This window comes from Poromitra crassiceps, assembly GCF_964638095.1.
Source record: "Poromitra crassiceps genome assembly, chromosome: 1".
Classification (NCBI taxonomy): Eukaryota; Metazoa; Chordata; class Actinopteri; order Beryciformes; family Melamphaidae; genus Poromitra; species Poromitra crassiceps.
In genome coordinates, this window is record NC_139623.1 from 73,742,912 (window position 1) to 73,763,381 (window position 20,470).

Here is a 20,470-nt window from a genome sequence, read left to right on the forward strand (position 1 = left end):
AACCCCTAGTTAGACACCCCACAAGTTCATTTTAGACTTTTAATTTTTATCATATTTTTCACCCAAGCCCTCGGGGCACCTTAACTTTGATTGGCTCTCCAGGATTTTCCACGAGGATTTGGGTTTGCACTAATTGAGAAGTGATTCTAGACACCTATAAGAACACATTGGTGAAGAAAGCTATTGGTAGTAAATTTTTTCACAGATGGTCCAAGCATTTTGCTAAAATTCTCTAACTAATAGAAATGTCAATTAAATCCATTTTAAAATAACTTCATATCCCATTCCCATCCCACTTCTGACACATATTTTGGCAGCACAGTGGTGCAGTGGTAGCACTGTCGAGACCAGGGATTCCGCTAGGCATTTTTCCAGACGGCCAATGCAACTGCTAACGTTCCAGAACTCCGGCCATATCGAACATTTACCGGCCACTATTAAAAAAAGGATGTTATAAAATAATTGTTTCCTAAATAAACGTTTTGAATCAATTTATTTCTCTATAGTCTATTCTTTATAGCCTCTATAGTCGATCATCTTTAATCCAGTGTTGTCATTAAGAGGCCGGTTTTGCAGCAAGAATATTTAATTGGTCAGCACGTCGTTCTCGGTAAGGACGCTTTCGTTATTGAAACAGACAACATGCATGCTCCTACTGTAGTCTATCTATCTGCATTTGCAGACACTCATGAACCCATATCTTCTGGACATTGCCTTGATGAAAAAACAACGTAGCGTTAGCTAAAAGTAATAAGTGCGACAGTGTCAGTGCAGACAGCGCACAACTTGAATCTCCAGCAATAGGCTACGCACCTTAATCTCCCTCCACACCTGGCACCTGCATTAGTTTGTTGTTTATAACGTGGCTATATTGATCATTTATAGTTATCGTTCTCTATCTCTGATACAATGAAAACACTGGGAGGCGGGCCATAGCGTCTCTGTCGATGATTTGATTTGACAGTTCTGGGCACTGGCGTTGGCCAATCCTGGCGTGTTCCACCCCCAAATCGATTGTGTTCTGGCGCAAAGCGAGTGGGTTTCAGGACGAAACAGTCTCGAGCAAACTACGTTATTTTAGAGCAGCGCAGTAAATATTCCTGGAATGTGAGTTAACTAAACAGTTACAGGTCCTCTGCATTCTACAACAAATAAAGACATTACAATTTGTTTTATTTTGTATCTTACATACTTATTGGCCAAGTTATGTTTATTCTGCCAGGGTACATCTTGCCTGCAGAGTTTTCAAACCAAGCAGCATGCCGTTCTGCCAGAAATCTGGGTGGTTTAGTCCTGCTTTAAGTGTTTTGTTAAAAGAAAAAAAAAACAGTGCTGTTGCAGTTTGCTACTCGTGTGAGAAAATAAAGCAATTTCTGTTCTTAATTTGTCTCTTGTTTCCCCCTTTCTCCTCTTAACACGTTCACTGCCAATGACGTGTTAATACGTCAAAAAAAATCCAACGGTTGACTGCCAATGACGTGTTAATACGTCAAAAAAATGTTTTTTTTTTTTTTGACCGTGGGATGTGCATCTAACCCTTTTACATCTCTTATATAAATATTGGAGCCACCGAACGTGTACAACCCATTCCACCGACCCACTAAGTGGCGACAGTGCTCTCCCAGACTAGAAAAAGCAGAGCCAAAACTGCAGGGGAACGCGCGATGAAACCATTCTCATACTGTAGAATGGATTGGCGAAAACGCTTTCGCTTTCACGCTGATTGCTGGCGGTGAGGGATTGCAAATTTGCATAATAGATTACGGGTGGAACACACTTTGAAACACGCAGCATAAATAAGACCAGAATCGCAAAAGCTTCATCAAAGCTCTCAACCGAAACTCCAAGAAACGAGCGAGCCCATCCAGACTTGCACAGCGGCCGCCAGCAGACAGGAGCAGCAGCAAAGCAGTGAGCCTGGTGACGCGAGGTTACAGCAGCAACAGAAACGAGCTTGTGACACGCCCGCTGCAGCCAAGAAGAACACACACGGAGGGAGGAGTTTGAAGGAGAGGGGTGTTTCCTGCTGTTATGGAGGAAATTACTGTTCAAAACTATTGTTTAGATGTCTGACGTCTTACTGATGCCAAAAATGAATGGTTAAAGTGACTGTTCTATCGAATTTCACAAAAAGCCATTTATCTCAGAATAAATTTTCAGACGCTGAAACCATGCTGTATTCAAGTGCTAATGCCTACATAACTACTAACTCTACAAACTAACTATTTTAGACAGAGAAAGCACACATTCTATTAGTTCTTTTTAGATATTTTGTGTTCACAAAATCTTAGCAGAAAAGAATCCTCAGGTCTTGAAAGATGAGCCAGAATCCTCAAAAAACCCCTCTGGCAGAAGCTACCTACAGTAAGAAAAAAACAGCTGGCAGTGAATGTGTTAAAAATAACGAAAAGAACCGACAACTGCCAGTCCCATTTGTTTCGGGTTTTTTTCTCTTAAAAATAACAAAAAGAACCGATACGAGTACTGTTAAAGTACCGGATCGATAAGCGGTATCGATAAGAGTACTAGTATTGTTAATTCCTAAATGATAGCCATCCGCAGGGCTCGACATTAACGGCTGCCCGGTTGCCCAGGGCAACCAAAAAAAAATAGTGCAACCATTTCTTGGCCTTTGGTTGCCCCAGGGGCAACCACGTTTTAACATGCAAAAAAATATGTACAGCAGTAAACAGCAAAATATACACCAAATAAATAGGTTTTAATACTTGTTGTGAGTGACATATATGTGACATTTTATTTAGAGATGCTCCGCAATCGATTTGGCCTCTATCGGCTGTGATCGGCCTTCTCAAAATAGCCGATCAAAGCCATTCCAGACAATTAACTATGCATTACAGACAATTAACTGTGCGCACCTAAAATGACTAAACTCCTCTCTGTCTCTCGGAGAGACAGACTTCACTCTGAACGCAGGTGTGTGTGTATGAGGGAGCCGGGAGAGAGGGAGAGACAGAGTGAAGGAGGGAGGGAGAGACAGAAGTTTCCCTGACTTCACTCTCTCTCCCTCCCTCCCGGCTCACACACCTGCTTAGTCTCTCTCTCTTTCTGCCATGGATCTTGAAGTTGCAGTATGCAGTGTGCATGAGGACCATCTCATTCTGAAATTCCCAAAATAAGAAATAACTGTCCAAGAAGAGTCAGAGTTGTAAACTCCATGTCTGTGCAGCAGGCAGCTGCATCAATGAGCGAGAGAGAGAGAGAGAGAGAGAGAGAGAGGGAAGCTTGTGGATAATTACTAAGTCAACGCAGCTGGAGATGCTGTCCGGCTTCTACGACTCCCCAGGGTCCTAAAAGCATCCCTGTTACATAGGTTGAGTCCTCTGACTGTCTGAATGGTTGCTCCTTCAATTCAGATTAATATTGAAATGGTCTTTAACACGTTCACTGCCAATGACGAGTTGACTCGTCAAAAAAAATCCAACGGTTGACTGCCAATGACGAGTTGACTCGTCAAAAAAAAAAAAAAAAAAATTTGACGGTGGGACGTGGATCAACGCCCCCCACGTCTCCTATAAAAATATTGGAGCCACCGAACGTGTACAACCCATTCCACCGACCCACTAAGTGGCGACAGTGCTCTCCAGACTAGAAAAAGCCGAGCCAAAACTGCAGGGGAACGCGCGAGGAAACCATTCTCATACTGTAAAATGGATTGGCGAAAAAGCGTTCGCTTTCGCGCATTATCGCGCTGGGAGCTGGCGGTGGGGGATTGCAAATTTGCATAATAGATTATGCGTGCAACACACTTTGAAACACCGGCAGAAAGACCACAATCGCACGCAGCTTCATTGCAGCTGAGCTCAATACCGAAACGACTCATGCAGACTCGCCCAAAGAGCAGCCGCCAGCAGCCAGGCAGCACAGACAGGCAGAGCCTCGCTTGTGACAAACGCTGCAAAGCCACCAGAGACACACCCATGGAGGGAGGAGTTTGAAGGAGAGGGGGGTTTCCTGCTGCTATGGAGGAAATTACTGTTCAAAACTATTGTTTAGATGTCTGACGTCTTACGCCAAAAATAAATGGTTAAAGTGACTGTTCTATCGAATTTCACAAAAAGCCATTTATCTCAGAATAAATTTTCAGACGCTGAAACCATGCTGTATTCTACTGCTAATGCCTACGGTACATAACTACTAACTCTACAAACTAACTCTTTTAGACAGAGAAAGCACACATTCTATTAGTTCTTTTGAGATCATTTGTGTTCACAAAATCTTAGCAGAAAAGAATCCTCGGCTCTTGAAAGATGAGCCAGAATCCTCAAAAAAAAAACTTTGGCAGAACCTACCTACAGTATTGAAAAAACGGCTGGCAGTGAATGTGTTAAGAGAGAGTGTAATAAAAAAATAAAATAATAATAATAATAATAATAATGCTACATGATAAAAAGAAGGCTTCAATTGACGCGGTGATCAGTTATATCGGTGATCGGCAGATACTGATTCCAGCTACTTCATTATCAATAACGATTTTAATTAATAAATTAAGCACAATATGAACAATAACTGTTAAAAAAATATATGAAACCATATTTTTATTCGGGCAACCAAAAGCTCTTGCCAGGTTGCCCCTCCGGCAACCACTTTTAAAAGTTAACGTCGAGCCCTGCATCCCTACTGGAGACTGCCACACACATAAACACACCCATGTGCACATAGGTGCATCCACCCTACACAGAACAGAACTGTACTTACCTTTCAAATGCTGGTGCATTAGCCTCAAAGCCCCTGGAGAGTTTGACACGGTGAGAGCCAACCTGCAGGGAAGAGACAGCCAGAAAAGACACAGAGAAACAAAGTCACAGTGCTGTCCTTGACAAATGAGCTAATCCCACAAAAGGAAAGTGGCGCAGACACACGTGTTGCAGAGGGCCAGACCACCTGCTGGCAGCACTGGGGATAGCAATTTTTTGGACAACATTAGAAGAGCAGAAGAAGACACCTTGATCATCATCGCAACAAAAGAATGCCATAAAAAGAAAGCAACACACAAAGGGCAGGAAGGGGAGAGTTGATCATTACAGACAAAGACAGTGAGCAACAGAGAAATTTGGATTTCCTAGTACCTAGCATCTCTCCGTTTCTCACTGCGACGTTATTATGTGGTCCTTCCCAGGTCTTTACCTCACTACCTCTCTCTCCCCATTCTCAAATGTTTCCGAGTACACTGGTGTTGAGTAGGGCTGTGCCGATTCACTTATCTCCCGATTCGATACTATCACGATACTTGGGTGCCGATTCGATATATATTGCGATTCTTAAGTATTGCAATTCTACGATTATTGCGATTCGATATTACGATTTTTTGCGATTTTTGTTTCTTTTTTTAGTTTGTTTGCTTTTTACACTAAATTTGGGAACATGGGAAAAGTTGAATCATACACTAGAGACTGTATATTATATCATGAGTAGGGCTGGGCGATATAGTTAAAAACCGGGGCGGACTGGGATCATAATTCAGGCCGGGCATTAGATACCAAGCAGGCCAGGCCGATATGGGCCGACGCATGTGAAATTTGGGCTTTTTGAAGCCCAATTTGGGCCGTTTGAAGCCCAATTTGGGCCAAGTCCAATTTTACAATGAGATGCACCCACTTTACCAAGAAACCAGTAGGCGGCGCCTGGCCTGCTGTTCAGTGAGTGGCCTGACTGCGGACACCCAATTTTTTTTTTTTTTTTTTTTTGCGATTATCGATTCTGGAATAAAAGATCGATTCAAAAAATCGTGACATTAAAAATCGCGATACTTAGGTGAATCGATTTTTTCTCCCACCCCTAGTGTTGAGTGAGTAGGACAGACAGACAGAGATGCACACACTCATGACCACACCTTCACAGACTTTGCAGGACATCGAGAAAACAATTGCACAGACAGAAACGTCATTCTACAGCGCATGATGTCCCTGCTTGTGCCCGACCTATCTCAAACCCTTCCTACTTCCATTTCTCTCTCCTTCTTATATGACTTGTCACCAGTTCAAAGAACTCAAAATGTCAGCATCCTTCCTGTGCCCGCTGTGTTTCCATGACCACTTCTCCACCTATAGAGACACTGCATGAAATAGGCCACGCCCGTCACGGGGAAAAAGCTCCGTTCATTTCCACACACCAGCGTCATTTTCCTTGAATTAAACATAGCTAAAAGCTGTTGTGTGGTGGGGCTGCGCAGACAAAAAATTTAAAAAATCGCCAGTTCAAGTTTCTTTGTACTCCTGAGCAAAACAAGGAAGCCATTGAGAATTGGCGAGAAGAAAAATGTGGATCTAGCTGTCAAGGAAGTAAGTTGGAGTGTTCATCTTCCGTATATACGATCTTTCTGTGCGACACGCAACCATGCACGTGACATAGGAGAACGCCAGGATTGGAGGGGGGGTTTCTGTTTTCCCCCGTCTTGGGCGTGGCTTCTGAATGATGACGCGTTACGCAGTGTCTCTATTAGTCACTCAATTCAGATGGGCCACGCCCACAAGCAACTTACATGTATTCTGTGTCTGAACCAGTCATGCATTATCAGCACAGAATTGTGTCTGGGGATGTTACTGTTATCTCCTGAGTGCACAAGTGTCACAGTCTCTCCTTCCAGGCTCTTTTCTCCCTTACAACTCAGATTTACAAGTTTGACTTGCATTCATTACATTTGCTTGAACATTTATATGCATATTTTTCAGCCGGGCCTGTGCTTGGGAGGGCCAGAAATGTGGCTCCATTTTGTCACTACTTCCACTCTCTTAGCCCGTGGATACCTTGTGCAGGTTTGTGCCATGCATATTTAATAACTTCCCCAAGCCAGCAAAAAAGGAAGGGCTCAGGTTACAGCCATGCTCCTCGGAACCCAATCCTCCTCAGGTTCTACACTACTTTAGAGATGTTCAAGCGATTGGATTTCAGACAACAGATAGCAGCTTAACACCAACATCTTAATTGACCACTTTGGTCATTTTACTGAGGTCATCTTTTCTACACTATCAAAAGCATTTCATGCTTTTTTAGGGTACCGTAAATTCCGGACTATAAGCCGCGGCTTTTTCCCCGTTTTTTGGCCCTGCGGCTTATATAACGGTGCGGCTTATCTATGGATTTTTTCAGAAAAAAAAAAAAAAATACAAATAAAATCTCTCTTTTTTAGCACTCTTTCTAACTATAAATCCACTTCTGTTTTAATTTCCTCTCTTGCCCTCTTTTCACCACACCGCGGACACTGTGTGCACTGTAAAAATAAACAAAGGTGGTGTTGTGTTATGTTGTTTTGTTGAAATGTTACGGTAATACGGTAAATGGGAGCTTCCTCAAACAGCCATCTCTTTCCCGACAATCCCCTCTGTGCGTGACCCCTTACATATGGTAATTACGGTAAGCAAACGGCCACTCGGCCAACAACTCCCTCCCCCGACTACCAGGAGAAAATCACAAACTTCGGCGAATTCACACAAAGGAAGATCAAGGAATATTCCATCGAACCGGAGCAGATCATAAATATGGATGAAGTGCCTTTGACGTTCGACCTGCCACTCACTCGGACTGTTAACAAGAAAGGTGAATCGTCGATCACATTGAGAACCACTGGGCACGAGAGAACGAATTTCACTTGTGTTCTGGCCTGCTCTGCATCTGGAGTAAAGCTGCCGCCAATGGTGATTTTTAAGCGGATTACGATGCCGAAAGAGAAAATTCCCAGTGGGATATGCCTCAGAGTCAACAAGAAAGGGTGGATGATGGAAAGTGTCATGAAGGAGTGGCTGGCTGAGTGCTACGTCAAGCGCCCTGGAGGATTCTTTCACCAAAAAAAAGCTTTGCTCGTTCTCGACAGCATGAGGGCTCATATAACAGATTCCGTGAAAGCAGCCATCAAGACCACAAACTCCATTCGGGTTCCGAAAGGCTGGACTGCTGCGTGATGATGACGCCGGCACAGCTGGGCGCCTTCAGAGGCTGTTCGATTCCGACACCGACAGTGACGAAGAGGAGTTCCTTGGTTTTGAGAGTGACAACGAAGGAGAGAGGAGAGTGGTTGACGAAGCCACCCTGAACCTGTTCGTTTCCGACACTGAAGTTGAGGACTTTGCTGGTTTCAGTACGGAGGAAGAAGAGGAAGACGAGGATTAGTGACTTGACTTTGACTCTGACTCTGTTTTTGACGCTGCACCTTCACCTAAAAGATGAAGACAAGGATTACGGTACCTGGTTTGATTGTTGACAGCACCTTTTGTTGAAATGTTAATAAATGGGAGCTTCCCCAAACAGCCATCTCTTTCCCGACATTCCTCTCTGTGCACGAACCCTTACATATGGTAATTAAACATCAAAACACCCGCGGCTTATAGTCCGGTGCGGCTTATATATGTAAAAAACAGTCAATTTTGCTGCTGCGGCTTATATACCGGTGCGCCTTATAGTCCGGAATTTACGGTACTTATGCTACAATTATGAGTCTAGTCCTAGATTGATTGGTTCTTCTGTTTCCAACACTGACAGTAGACCTCTATGGAAATCTGAGAGACTGTACATATCCTGTTTAAGAGTGAATTGGAGTACGGGGAGGAGAAAGTTAGCCTACAATGCCACTAGTGGTCAAAGGGGCCAAGGGGTTAAAACAGTACTTTAAAAGCGGGTGGACTACAGTTCTGTCTGAAAAAAGCCCCCAAGCCCACTACCCTGTGTTTAGACCAAATCAACCAAGCCCACTACCCTGTGTTTAGACCAAATCAACCAAGCCCACTACCCTGTGTTTAGACCAAATCAACCAAGCCCACTACCCTGTGTTTAGACCAAATCAACCAAGCCCACTACCCTGTGTTTAGACCAAATCAACCAAGCCCACTACCCTGTGTTTAGACCAAATCAACCAAGCCCACTACCCTGTGTTTAGACCAAATCAACCAAGCCCACTACCCTGTGTTTAGACCAAATCAAGCCCACTACCCTGTGTTTAGACCAAATCAAGCCCACTACCCTGTGTTTAGACCAAATCAACCAAGCCCACTACCCTGTGTTTAGACCAAATCAACCAAGCCCACTACCCTGTGTTTAGACCAAATCAAACAACTTGTGGACTGAGTAGGCTGAGTAGTAATAGAGCTGAACAATCAGTCACGTGACATCTCTTTGCCCCGGAAGTGAGTTTACCCATTCATTTTCTCAATTTGTTCCATTTCGAAAAAATCTTTATCTAACAAGTTTTGAGGCTGGAGCCAAGCCAACCTGTGACCTACTGAATCGTGAGTGACCATAAAACATTTCGCTTGGAGCAAAAACAAAAAATAACAACATAAATTCCGTCAAGGCATTCCTGAGATATCGCGTTAACAAGCTTGAAAATGGCGTTCGAGAGGTCATAGCGACCTTGACCTTTGACCACCAAAATCTAATCAGATCATCCTTGAGTCTAAGTCGATGTTTCAGGCAAATTTGATGAAATTCCGTCAAGGCGTTTCTCAGATATCGCGTTAACGAACATCGGACGGACGGACGGACAACCCGGATCCATAATGCCTCCGGCCTGTCTATCGCCGGCGGAGTCGTAAAAATACGTCATCCCTGCGGTACTCTATTGAGGAAGTGAATAGAGAACTCACTTCCGGGGCAAGAGACGCCACGTTGACGGTTCAGCTCTATACGGTTATGGCTCCACTTGGCCTTCTAACCTTCCAACGACTCAATCTAAAACATACTATTTCATCTACGCCCATCCAGTGGGCCTGGGAAAACCAGTGGTCTAAGTGAAAGGGAAGGGGCTGGAGGATGTTTTCAGACCAGGCTCTCACCTTCTCAAAGAAATCTGGGAGCTGAGAAAAAAAAACAGAGAAAAGGCCCTTTACCAAACCACTACGTCTATCATCAACCTCCCCCTCGTCAGGTCCGTTCCACCAGTCTGTGCAATGTCAGGAGGACAAGGGTAGGAGAAGCCCAGGCATTCAGCTTTATGAGGCACTAGGGACGGCTGATCCGCGGTCTGGCTTTAAATTACATTTCATGAAGAGGTAGGTGGGACAGAGCCAGAAGAACCCACATCGGGGATTCATTGATGAAGGGAGAGCCTGGCATTGACCCCTGACCTTTGGCATTGCACAGAGGGACCTCTTTCTGCAGTATGAGAGAGCCAGCACCAACAGAGCCGCAGAACAGAAAACAACATGAAAAGTGTTATGTTGTTATACCAGGTGGGGGTTCTCATCCATTCCGTTAGGCCGGCGATTCTCATTCAGGTGCAACAACACACCCTTAATGGACTTTTTCTGAACACAGCATGGACAAAATGGATTAAGATGAGCCTAAGAATTTAACAACCAACTAATGCAAACATGCGGAGGCTTCTCACATTCCCCCGCACGAATGTCTAACAGACACAAATGCCAAGCATATCTTAGTGAATGTTTTGTGCTTCTTTTGCAAGAGCTCCACATACGCAACATCATGCATCATACAGTATAGTTAAGTGTTAGCACTTAGATGTGTCATCAACCTGAGACTGAGTTAGCCTCCTCGACATCATACAGCAGGGGTTCCCAAACTTAAAGTCGAAGTGAACCCGTTCGTCACGTGCGTCGCAGTCCGTTTCAGACTGAAAACATAATTTGTCTGAGATGACAAGTTGAGAGGCGGGTCATAGTATCATGTCGATGATTTGATTTGACAATTCTGTCGACTGGCTTTGGCATTGATCAATCATGGCGTGTTCCACCCCCAAATCAAGTGGGATTCAGCGTGTTGTCGTGCTACGCGAGTGGGATCCGCGGAGTACCAGGCAGCGAGCTGCTTCGTGCGGAGGGAGCGGACAATCCGATGCATGGGTGCTGCCCGCCAGCCTGGAATCTCTGAGGGGAGACCCCTGACAGCCACGCTCTCAAGCGCGCGCCTTTTACGCTATTTCTGTTAATACGATATCCCTGGAATGCGCGTTTTAACGAGCCAGTTACATTTCTTTGCATTCTTAGAGATTATAGTTTTTTGTTCATGTTTCTAACAATTGGCCAAGTTAGTAGTTAGTTTATGGCAGGGGTGCCCACACTTTTTCAGCTTGCGAGCTACTTTTAAAATGACCAAGTCAAAGTGAGCTACCAAGCATATTTATTTATATATATATACACTGAGTATACAGTGGAAAACAGTGGAACAGTGGAAAAACAGTGGAAAAACAGTGGAAACAGTGGAAAAACAGTGGAAAAACAGTGGAAACAGTCGAAAAACAGTGGAAAAACAGTGGAAACAGTGGAAAAACAGTAAAAAAAAAAAAAAAAAAAAAAAAAAAATTTCTTCCTCAATGCCATGCGATCGACCACACTACCTTCGCGATCGACCGGTCGATCGCGATCGACGTATTGGGCACCCCTGGTTTATGGTATAGGAATTCTGCCAGATGACAGGCACTAGGCGCCATTTTCTACTTCATTTGGAAGAGAAAATTATCCTGAAATGAAGATTTGATTGACAGCTGCATGTCGTGATATGATTGGTTGAAATAGGGTAGAAATTTGATAGTACTAGGTGACGTCAGCAAACTGTACATTACTGTTATCAATGAAATCTTGAAAAATGAACTTTTGATGTGAAAAAGTGTGAAAAAATAAAGAAGTTAGATTTTTGTGATTTTTTTTGCATACATTATTAAATAGGTGCACTGCATACCCAGGTATTTGAACTAAAAGAAAAGAAAAGTCATTTTTGGGTTCAGCTCGACTTTAAGACTGCCACGCCCCACTTTGAAATCTGAAAATCTTCCGGGGCCCACCCAACCCTTTAATCACAACTCTACTGATCAACACACAAGACTAAGATAATGTATTTTCCCTATATGTTTTTTTATATTATATATTTTTTTATTTCATTAAAAGAGCATGTGAATTTGGGCATAAGGGAAATTAATAATCCATCCACATACAAAAACATTTCTGCAAAATACCCAAAAGCAGATTGTCAACATTTTCTCCCCCCTTACTCATCAGAAGTATTTGCATGCATAACACATCAGTCAAACTATTAATGCTAGGCTGTGAAAAATGCTACCTTATGTGTAAATGGGAGACTGGTGGGTACCCATTGAACCAATTTTCATTCAGATAAATTGAGCTGAGAGGTCAAAGGACCACTTTGAAATAGTTTTCCCTCGCCCAAATGTAACCTATGTTTGTAGCGTTATTTAGCCCCCTTCCCAACAAGCTATGCTTAGGTCTTCTAGTTTCTAGGCAGGTACTGTAGTGTGGCAGATAGTACCTGTATCCCTGGCTGTTCCCAGAAAAGAGGAATGGACCCGCGGATCTGTATGAAGGATGAGACTTTATCATCCAGGAAAATAACCTGTTCAAAGCAAACAGAAGGTTTTGTTAGGTCATTTGTGATAAAACATAGATGTGGAAGTGATAAAATTACACATAACGGGGCGGGGGATTGTGCAAAGTGAGATGAGATAAAATAAAATAAAATAAAAGGGAGCTTACAAAAACATTTCAAACATTTAACCTCAAAACTAACCAAACCAACCATCCAACAAACCAACAAACATCAAGATAATATGCAAAGACAAAAGTGAATTTGATGCCACAATATAAATGACAAAAATGGAAGTAATTGTACCCGTGTACTGCAAAGAGTTTAACAAACTCTTTGCAGTACACGGGTACAATTACTTCCTATTAAATCTTGTCATTTAAATTCCTAACAGCTCCTTCTTTCCATTTTTGATATTCTACTGTGCCTGCTGAGCTGTTTTGGTCCACACATTGTGTGTTTTTACAATATAAATGACAACAGAACACAACATGGTGGAGAATGATAAGAGAACCAGATGCATCAAATGACAATTGGAATGAATAGGAATTTTGATAAATGTAGATAAGAGGAAATAAAAGCACAGGAGGAGACTGACATAATGTGAATCCCTCTGTGACATTATAATGCAGACTGGGCAATGACTTCACACTGTGCAGAAGGTACGGGATTAAAAGAAACGGTGGATGATGTCATTCTAAAGGCTCCCTGAGGAAAGGCGTGGCATGCTTGTGTGTGTGTGTGGGTGCGTGTGCTTGTGTGTGTGTGTGTGTGTGTGTGTGTGTGTGTGTGTGTGTGTGTGTGAGAGTGCTGGGCCCCTCAGAACACTGAGGGGATGGGAAGGAGAAAGCATAGAGACGGGCAGTGCGTCACACACAGAGAGGCTACATGTCTCTGTGCTGCACTGACAGCTCGCTCTGAGAAACAGCTCTAGCCTCTAGATGTGATCATATCACAAATGGCTGCCAAAGTGGCCTCATGTTCGTTTTTGGAGCGGAACAGGAACTACAAAAAGGGAGAACAACTGGTGAGTCATTTCCCAAAATGGAGAGAGAGAAAAAAAAACATCTGACAATAATGCAGACTGAGCAAAGCAAAAAAAAAGCCAAGTACGGTACTGACTAGACTGACAGAGTAGACCCCTTTACATTGCATTCAAATGTATTTTGGGTGATCGGATTGCAATCGGATAAGTGCTTGACCTCATGAAAGTACAGGTGTAAAATGCATCCAAGACGCATTGAGGATGGATTGTGATCCGATCGACCAAATTACCTCCGGAGGTGGAAAGTTTCACATCACGATTATCGTGACCAGAATTATCACAGTTATCGTATTATCACAGTTTGTGAAAATGTGCTGAAAATGTTCAAAAAGTACTAATACTAATACCAAGTTTTATATTGAAAACTCAGACCCAAAAAGGATCGATACACTCACTGAAATCATTTCTCCAAGGCTGCACGTTTGCATCTGGGAGACGGTTGCCAACTTTGGTTGAGGATGGACAGTATTTACCATGTTTTTCAAAGCACTGTAATCACGGTAACATGGTAATCACGGTACCACGGTTTTAATGATAATGAAAATCTGAAACGGTACGGTTATCGTATGGAATTTTATCACGGGGGTTATCATTAAAACCGGTTATCGTTACATCTAGGGGTGGGGGGGGGGAAATCGATACACCATAGTATCGCGATATTTTGCCTGACGATATTGTATCAATATTTGGACGCCAAGTATTGATATAAAAAAAAAAAAAAAAATGCAGGCCATGCCATGCCAGGCCACCGGACATCTGCCCGAAGCGCCCGATGTTGCAGTCCACGCCTGCAGTGGCATATTGAGTCCAGAGAAGCTTAATAATGTAGCCTACATGTGGGGCAAAAACAAAACAAAACAAAAAAAACACTGCATGTTTTACTTCCGGTGAGGTCAAGGAAAAGGTAGGAAAAGGAGTTAGACAATATATCGAATATCGCAATATATCGCAATATCACAATATCGCAATATCGCAATACTATTGTATCGTGGGCATCTGGTGATTCCCACCCCTAGTTACATCCCTATTGAACACCAGTGTAAATGCAAATGCATTCTCAATCCACATACAACAACAGTGACGGCTGTTTTTTCTGCTGCTCTAATCAGCGCTGTGTTAATGCACAGGCTGCGGCCCTGTGTGTGTGTGTGTGTGTGTGTGTGTGTGTGTGTGTGTGTGTGTGTGTGTGTGTGGCAGACAGCAGCCAAGGCAGCACTCCAAACTGCACCCAAAATCAAAGCTGCAAAAATCATGAGAAGAGATCTCATTCTGACCCTAAATTAAATACCTTGTAATTACGTTGTTGTGTTCACTTCGGCAATATTTAAAAGCATTCCACTGATGTTTTGGCCCGCAAAGGCAGATTGTCAAGAATATAATAATGGCTTATATTCTGATGAAGGACTTTGTGGGCAAAATGACAGTGGAATGATATTAACTGTGTAGTAAAAAGTGTATACATTTATATTGTGAACAGTGTGGTGTCTCTTCACTTGAGCACAGCCGTTAATGTGTCAATCATAATGAAGCAGATATCCAATCAAAACAGGTCAGGTGCCGATAGAGAGAGAAAAGAAGAAAAGAGTGAAGCGCGTTACCGTCCTGACCAATCGCAGAGAAGCACCGGACAGCCTACTGAGGGAGCGGAGTATGTCAATAGCAGCACTCACAGCACTCATGGGCAGCAGCCAACGCGCTAAGGACAAACAATTGTCACTGGGTGGGAAAAAGCTGAACAGAGCTCTCGGATCTCAATCAGATCTCAATGCGATCTCACTAGTAGAGAGACACATTAGTACCAGGTGTAAATGTAATCAGGTTACTGTGGTCAAGCACTATCCGATTGCAATCCGATCGCCCCAAAACGCATTTTAATGCCAGGTGTAAAGGGAGTCATAATACCAGGTGTAAAGGGGGCGGCTGTGGCTCAGGAGGTAGGGCGGGTCGTCCACTAACCAGAAGGTCGGTGGTTCGATCCCCGGCTCCTCCAGTTCTGCATGTCGAAGTGTCCTTGGGCAAGACACTGAACCCCAAATTGCTCCCGATGGCTGTGCCAGCACCCTGCGTGGCAGCTGGCCGCCTTCGGTGTGTGAATGGGTGAATGTAGGCACATTGTAAAGCACTTTGGATAAAAGCGCTATATAAATGCAGTCCATTTACCATTTTACCATTTAAAGGGAGTCATAAGTTTAATTCATGAGGAACATAATCTGCTGCACAGTGAAAAGCTCCAGTTTGGTGATTACTTGGGCATTTTATTATGAGACATGTGAGATTAGTCAAACCTCATACCAGTTTCACATTTACGTTGAGTGTCTAAACAGAAGAATAGATTGGAGCAACAGCAGCTTTTTACCATCACACTGCATCAGGTTTGCTCATCAATAGTCAATATGTATCCAGGGTTTAAATAGACTGATAACCAGGGCCATGTGACTCTATTCACCACGCCCACTTTTTCTCTCTTCCACGTTAGACGCAATTGTATTTGTTCTTCAGCGCTAGTTGGCGGCCAATTTCAAAACAAAACGTCACTATGAATTAGGGATTCTCTCTCTCTCTCTCTCTCTCTCTCTCTCTCTCTCTCTCTCTCTCTCTCTCTCTCTCTCTCTCTCTCTCTCTCTCTCTCTCTCTCTCTCTCTCTCTCTCTCTCTCTCTCTCTCTCTCTCTCTCTCATTATGTAAATATGAAATGGGCTGACCCCTTTCAGTGTGTTGTAGAATAGTTAATTGTTGTATGGACTATTGTTCCTGCTCTGACTGGCAGCTGAGAGGACTTTCTAATAGCCAGAGTTTTCATGAGGCCTCTCAAACTAAACAAGAGACCACAGTAACACCTTTAAGAGGTCTGATTCACCTGTTCAGTCTCCACAAAGTTGGCCACCTGTCCATCGTCGTTGGTTCCTCGGACGTTGAATCGGGTGCCAGCTCGCTCTGAGCTGAGGCGAGAGATGATGCAGGCTTTGGCCTGTTTATGGCCTGCATAGATGGTCCGAATCTCCACGCCGCCACACATCAGCCTCAACAGCCAGTCATCGCAGTTCACCCCATAGTGTTTCAGGTGGAGGTGAAGAGACTGGTTCCTATTGGTTTAGGAGAGAAGACAATTAGACAAGACAAAATAGACAATATACACCTAGTCATGTTACATACACAATGTATACACATGCACAAAATTAACTTGACCTATGAATCTTCATACTTTAGCTGCACATTTTCACACAAATCCCTGAATAAGCCCATTATGTTATCACCTCAAATGTGCTGTGTGAGTGTGCAGAATCTGTACTTACGGTAATTAATATTTATGTATTTATTGGACTTAAATCAAAATCTACCCCAAAAAGTCAAATGCCTGTCATACACATAGTATAACTCTGGAACGCTCATCATTCATGCTCATACCAGAAGAAGCGATTATCTGTGGTGTCTTCTAGGCTCCTGCGATGTGCGTTGAGACTCAAGTCCATGCTGACTCCAGTAGCAGACCAGGCAAAGTAGAAGTGTCCCGAGTTCAGGATTTTACGCACTTCAGAGATCCGGTCCTCATCTCCCGGGTCATTCTTCAGAGATATAAAGTCTGTCTGTGTGACCCTGAAAACCTCAGAGTCCTGGACTTTCCCCACAGAGCTACATCCCGTTACAACCACCAGGCTGTGGAGCATGGAGTCGCCTGCCAAGGAGAAAAACAGTGAGATGAGGAGGAGAGGTGGAGTGTGGAGGGGAAGATGGGGACATGGGAGAGACAGAGGAACAATGTGAACAAAGGGAATAGCATATGGAGTGGGGACAAAAAGTCACAGAAGACAGGAAAGACATGGTGCATTGATAACAGAAGAGAGGGAAAAGACATGGTGCATTGATAACAGAAGAGAGGAAAGACATGGTGCATTGATAACAGAAGAGAGGAAAAAAACATGGTGCATTGATATAACAGAAGAGAGAAAGACATGGTGCATTGATAACAGAAGAGAGGAAAGACATGGTGCATTGATAACAGAAGAGAGGAAAAAGACATGGTGCATTGATATAACAGAAGAGAGAAAGACATGGTGCATTAATAACAGAAGTGGAAAAAGACATGGTGCATTGATAACAGAAGAGAGGAAAGACATGGTGCATTGATAACAGAAGAGAGGAAAAGACATGGTGCATTGATAACAGAAGAGAGGAAAAAGACATGGTGCATTGATACACAGAAGAGAGGAAAAAGACATGGTGCATTGATAACAGAAGAGAGGAAAAAGACATGGTGCATTGATACACAGAAGAGAGGAAAAAGACATGGTGCATTGATAACAGAAGAGAAGAAAAGACATGGTGCATTGATAACAGAAGAGAGGAAAAGACATGGTGCATTGATAACAGAAGAGAGGAAAAAGACATGGTGCATTGATAACAGAAGAGAGGAAAAAGACATGGTGCATTGATAACAGAAGAGAGGAAAAAGACATGGTGCATTGATAACAGAAGAGAGGAAAAGACATGGTGCATTGATAACAGAAGAGAGGAAAAGACATGGTGCATTGATAACAGAAGAGAGGAAAGACATGGTGCATTGATAACAGAAGAGAGGAAAGACATGGTGCATTGATAACAGAAGAGAGGAAAAGACATGGTGCATTGATAACAGAAGAGAGGAAAGACATGGTGCGTTGATAACAGAAGAGAGGAAAAGACATGGTGCATTGATAACAGAAGAGAGGAAAATACATGGTGCATTGATAATAGAAGAGAGGGAAGACATGGTGCATTGATAACAGAAGAGAGGACAGACATGGTGCATTGATAACAGAAGAGAGGAAAGACATGGTTCATTGATAATAGAAGAGAGGACAGACATGGTGCATTGATAACAGAAGAGAGACAGAAGAGAGGAAAGACATGGTGCATTGATAACAGAAGAGAGGAAAAGACATGGTGCATTGATAACAGAAGAGAGGACAGACATGGTGCATTGATAACAGAAGAGAGGAAAAGACATGGTGCATTGATAACAGAAGAGAGGAAAGACATGGTGCATTGATAACAGAAGAGAGGAAAAGACATGGTGCATTGATAACAGAAGAGAGGAAAAGACATGGTGCATTGATAACAGAAGAGAGGAAAGACATGGTGCATTGATAACAGAAGAGAGGAAAGACATGGTGCATTGATAACAGAAGAGAGGAAAAGACATGGTGCATTGATAACAGAAGAGAGGAAAATACATGGTGCATTGATAACAGAAGAGAGGAAAAAGACATGGTGCATTGATAACAGAAGAGAGGAAGACATGGTGTATTGATAACAGAAGAGATGAAGACATTGTGCATTGATAACAGAAGAGATGAAGACATGGTGCATTGATAACAGAAGAGAGGAAAAGACATGGTGCATTGATAACAGAAGAGAGGAAAAAGACATGGTGCATTGATAACAGAAGAGAGGAAGACATGGTGCATTGATAACAGAAGAGAGGAAAGACATGGTGCATTGATAACAGAAGAGAGGAAAAGACATGGTGCATTGATAACAGAAGAGAGGAAAAGACATGGTGCATTGATAACAGAAGAGAGGAAGACATGGTGCATTGATAACAGAAGAGAGGAAAGACATGGTGCATTGATAACAGAAGAGAGGAAAAGACATGGTGCATTGATAACAGAAGAGAGGAAAAGACATGGTGCATTGATAACAGAAGAGAGGAAAAGACATGGTGCATTGATAACAGAAGAGAGGAAAAGACATGGTGCATTGATAACAGAAGAGAGGAAAAGACATGGTGCATTGATAACAGAAGAGAGGAGAGACATGGTGCATTGACAGATGGAAAGTAATGGATATAGATGGGGAAAGTATGCCAAAAATGCATTAAGGGACAAGAAATGGTTATTAAACTCTACTGCTCCTGCTTCTGTTGGAAACGACCGGCCAGCCAAATCTCAGCCATCTCTCCCAGACTGAGCTTTAATCTTTCACACGGCTTTTTCCTTGTTGTGATAACAGAGCCTTCAAGGTCATGTAGAGGACAGGAGAAAGCAGCTTACAAGTAAGCAGTAGCGGGGCCACAAACCAGAGGTCCTTCAGGGACCATTCTATGGGATCTGTAGGGAATTTCTGCAATGGGTTTGACTGATGAGAGATACGTGTTTCTGTAGCATACCCAGGTTTAGACGGAGGACTCCCAGGATTCCATAGGCATCAACAATCTTGGCGTATGAGTTTTTAATGGCCTCCTTCTCTGCTACCGCTGAATCAAAAACAAAACAATACTCTGTAATCCTCAAATGTTAGGGTTATTGCATGCTGTGATTGATTGAAATTATTTATTAGGAATAACCCTTCAGATGAACCATCTCGTTTTCAAGGGGGTCCCTAGTCAGATTGAATCGATGCTTATGCCCATCACTAAGCAGTCAAGCATATCTCTATATTGTAGTTGTATTCCCCTTGCAATACGCCTATTTCACATCCCACCCAAATCAGCCATTTTGTGTCTAAAAACCCACACGGATTAAAGATCCTGTTGGCTCCTTTCTTGTATTCATCCCTGGGCTCTAATCAATGTCTTGCAAGCTGTTTTACTTCCTGCCTTTTAGACACAAAATGGCTGATTATTTGGGTGGGATGTGAAATAGGCTAATGGCCATCAAATGTGCGGTTAATTTCAGAGTATCTTATTGGCATATGTCAGTTAAATATGTACAACAGTTTAATTTGTCAAAGTGAACTTACACAGAACGGCAACAGCCCCCGACTCAAACATGAGGCACTCGTCCCTGTTCCTCGTTTCCACGATGACACTGTAGGGGGGCGGGTCCAGTTTGTGGTAAATACGATATCCCTTGCTGAACGCCATCGTTGATCCAAGATGAAATCACCTATATTATGACCTGAAAACCAACAAGAATGAATGACATCAGACAAAAGACAATACACATTTCGGTTTGCAAGCTAGTACTACTACAGTTCAACAGCGTCAGCACTATTTAACTCGGTCTGTAAATTCATGTAAATTCACTGCCTATTTAACGCCCATTTAACTCAGACTGTAAATGCATGTAAATTCTGTGTAAATTCCACATTTAATGTCTACTGAACACTCCTCCACTCATGTATATATACTGTATATATATTGGATTAGCTCTTTTTCCTACTTCTT

At 43.0% G+C, this 20,470-nt stretch overlaps 1 protein-coding gene across 1 annotated transcript in view; it reads right to left on the reverse strand.

Moving 5' to 3' along the window:
- The window catches only part of synj1 (synaptojanin 1), a 78,712-nt gene extending 58,360 nt beyond the window's left edge, over nucleotides 1–20,352 (reverse strand). The window contains 6 exon segments of the mRNA XM_083642587.1: nucleotides 4,717–4,778; nucleotides 12,229–12,312; nucleotides 16,184–16,409; nucleotides 16,732–16,999; nucleotides 19,472–19,558; nucleotides 20,044–20,352. Of these exon segments, the coding sequence (XP_083498713.1) occupies nucleotides 4,717–4,778; nucleotides 12,229–12,312; nucleotides 16,184–16,409; nucleotides 16,732–16,999; nucleotides 19,472–19,558; nucleotides 20,044–20,167 (851 nt within the window). The 5' untranslated portion in view covers nucleotides 20,168–20,352.
- Between the last annotated feature and the right edge of the window lie 118 nt (nucleotides 20,353–20,470).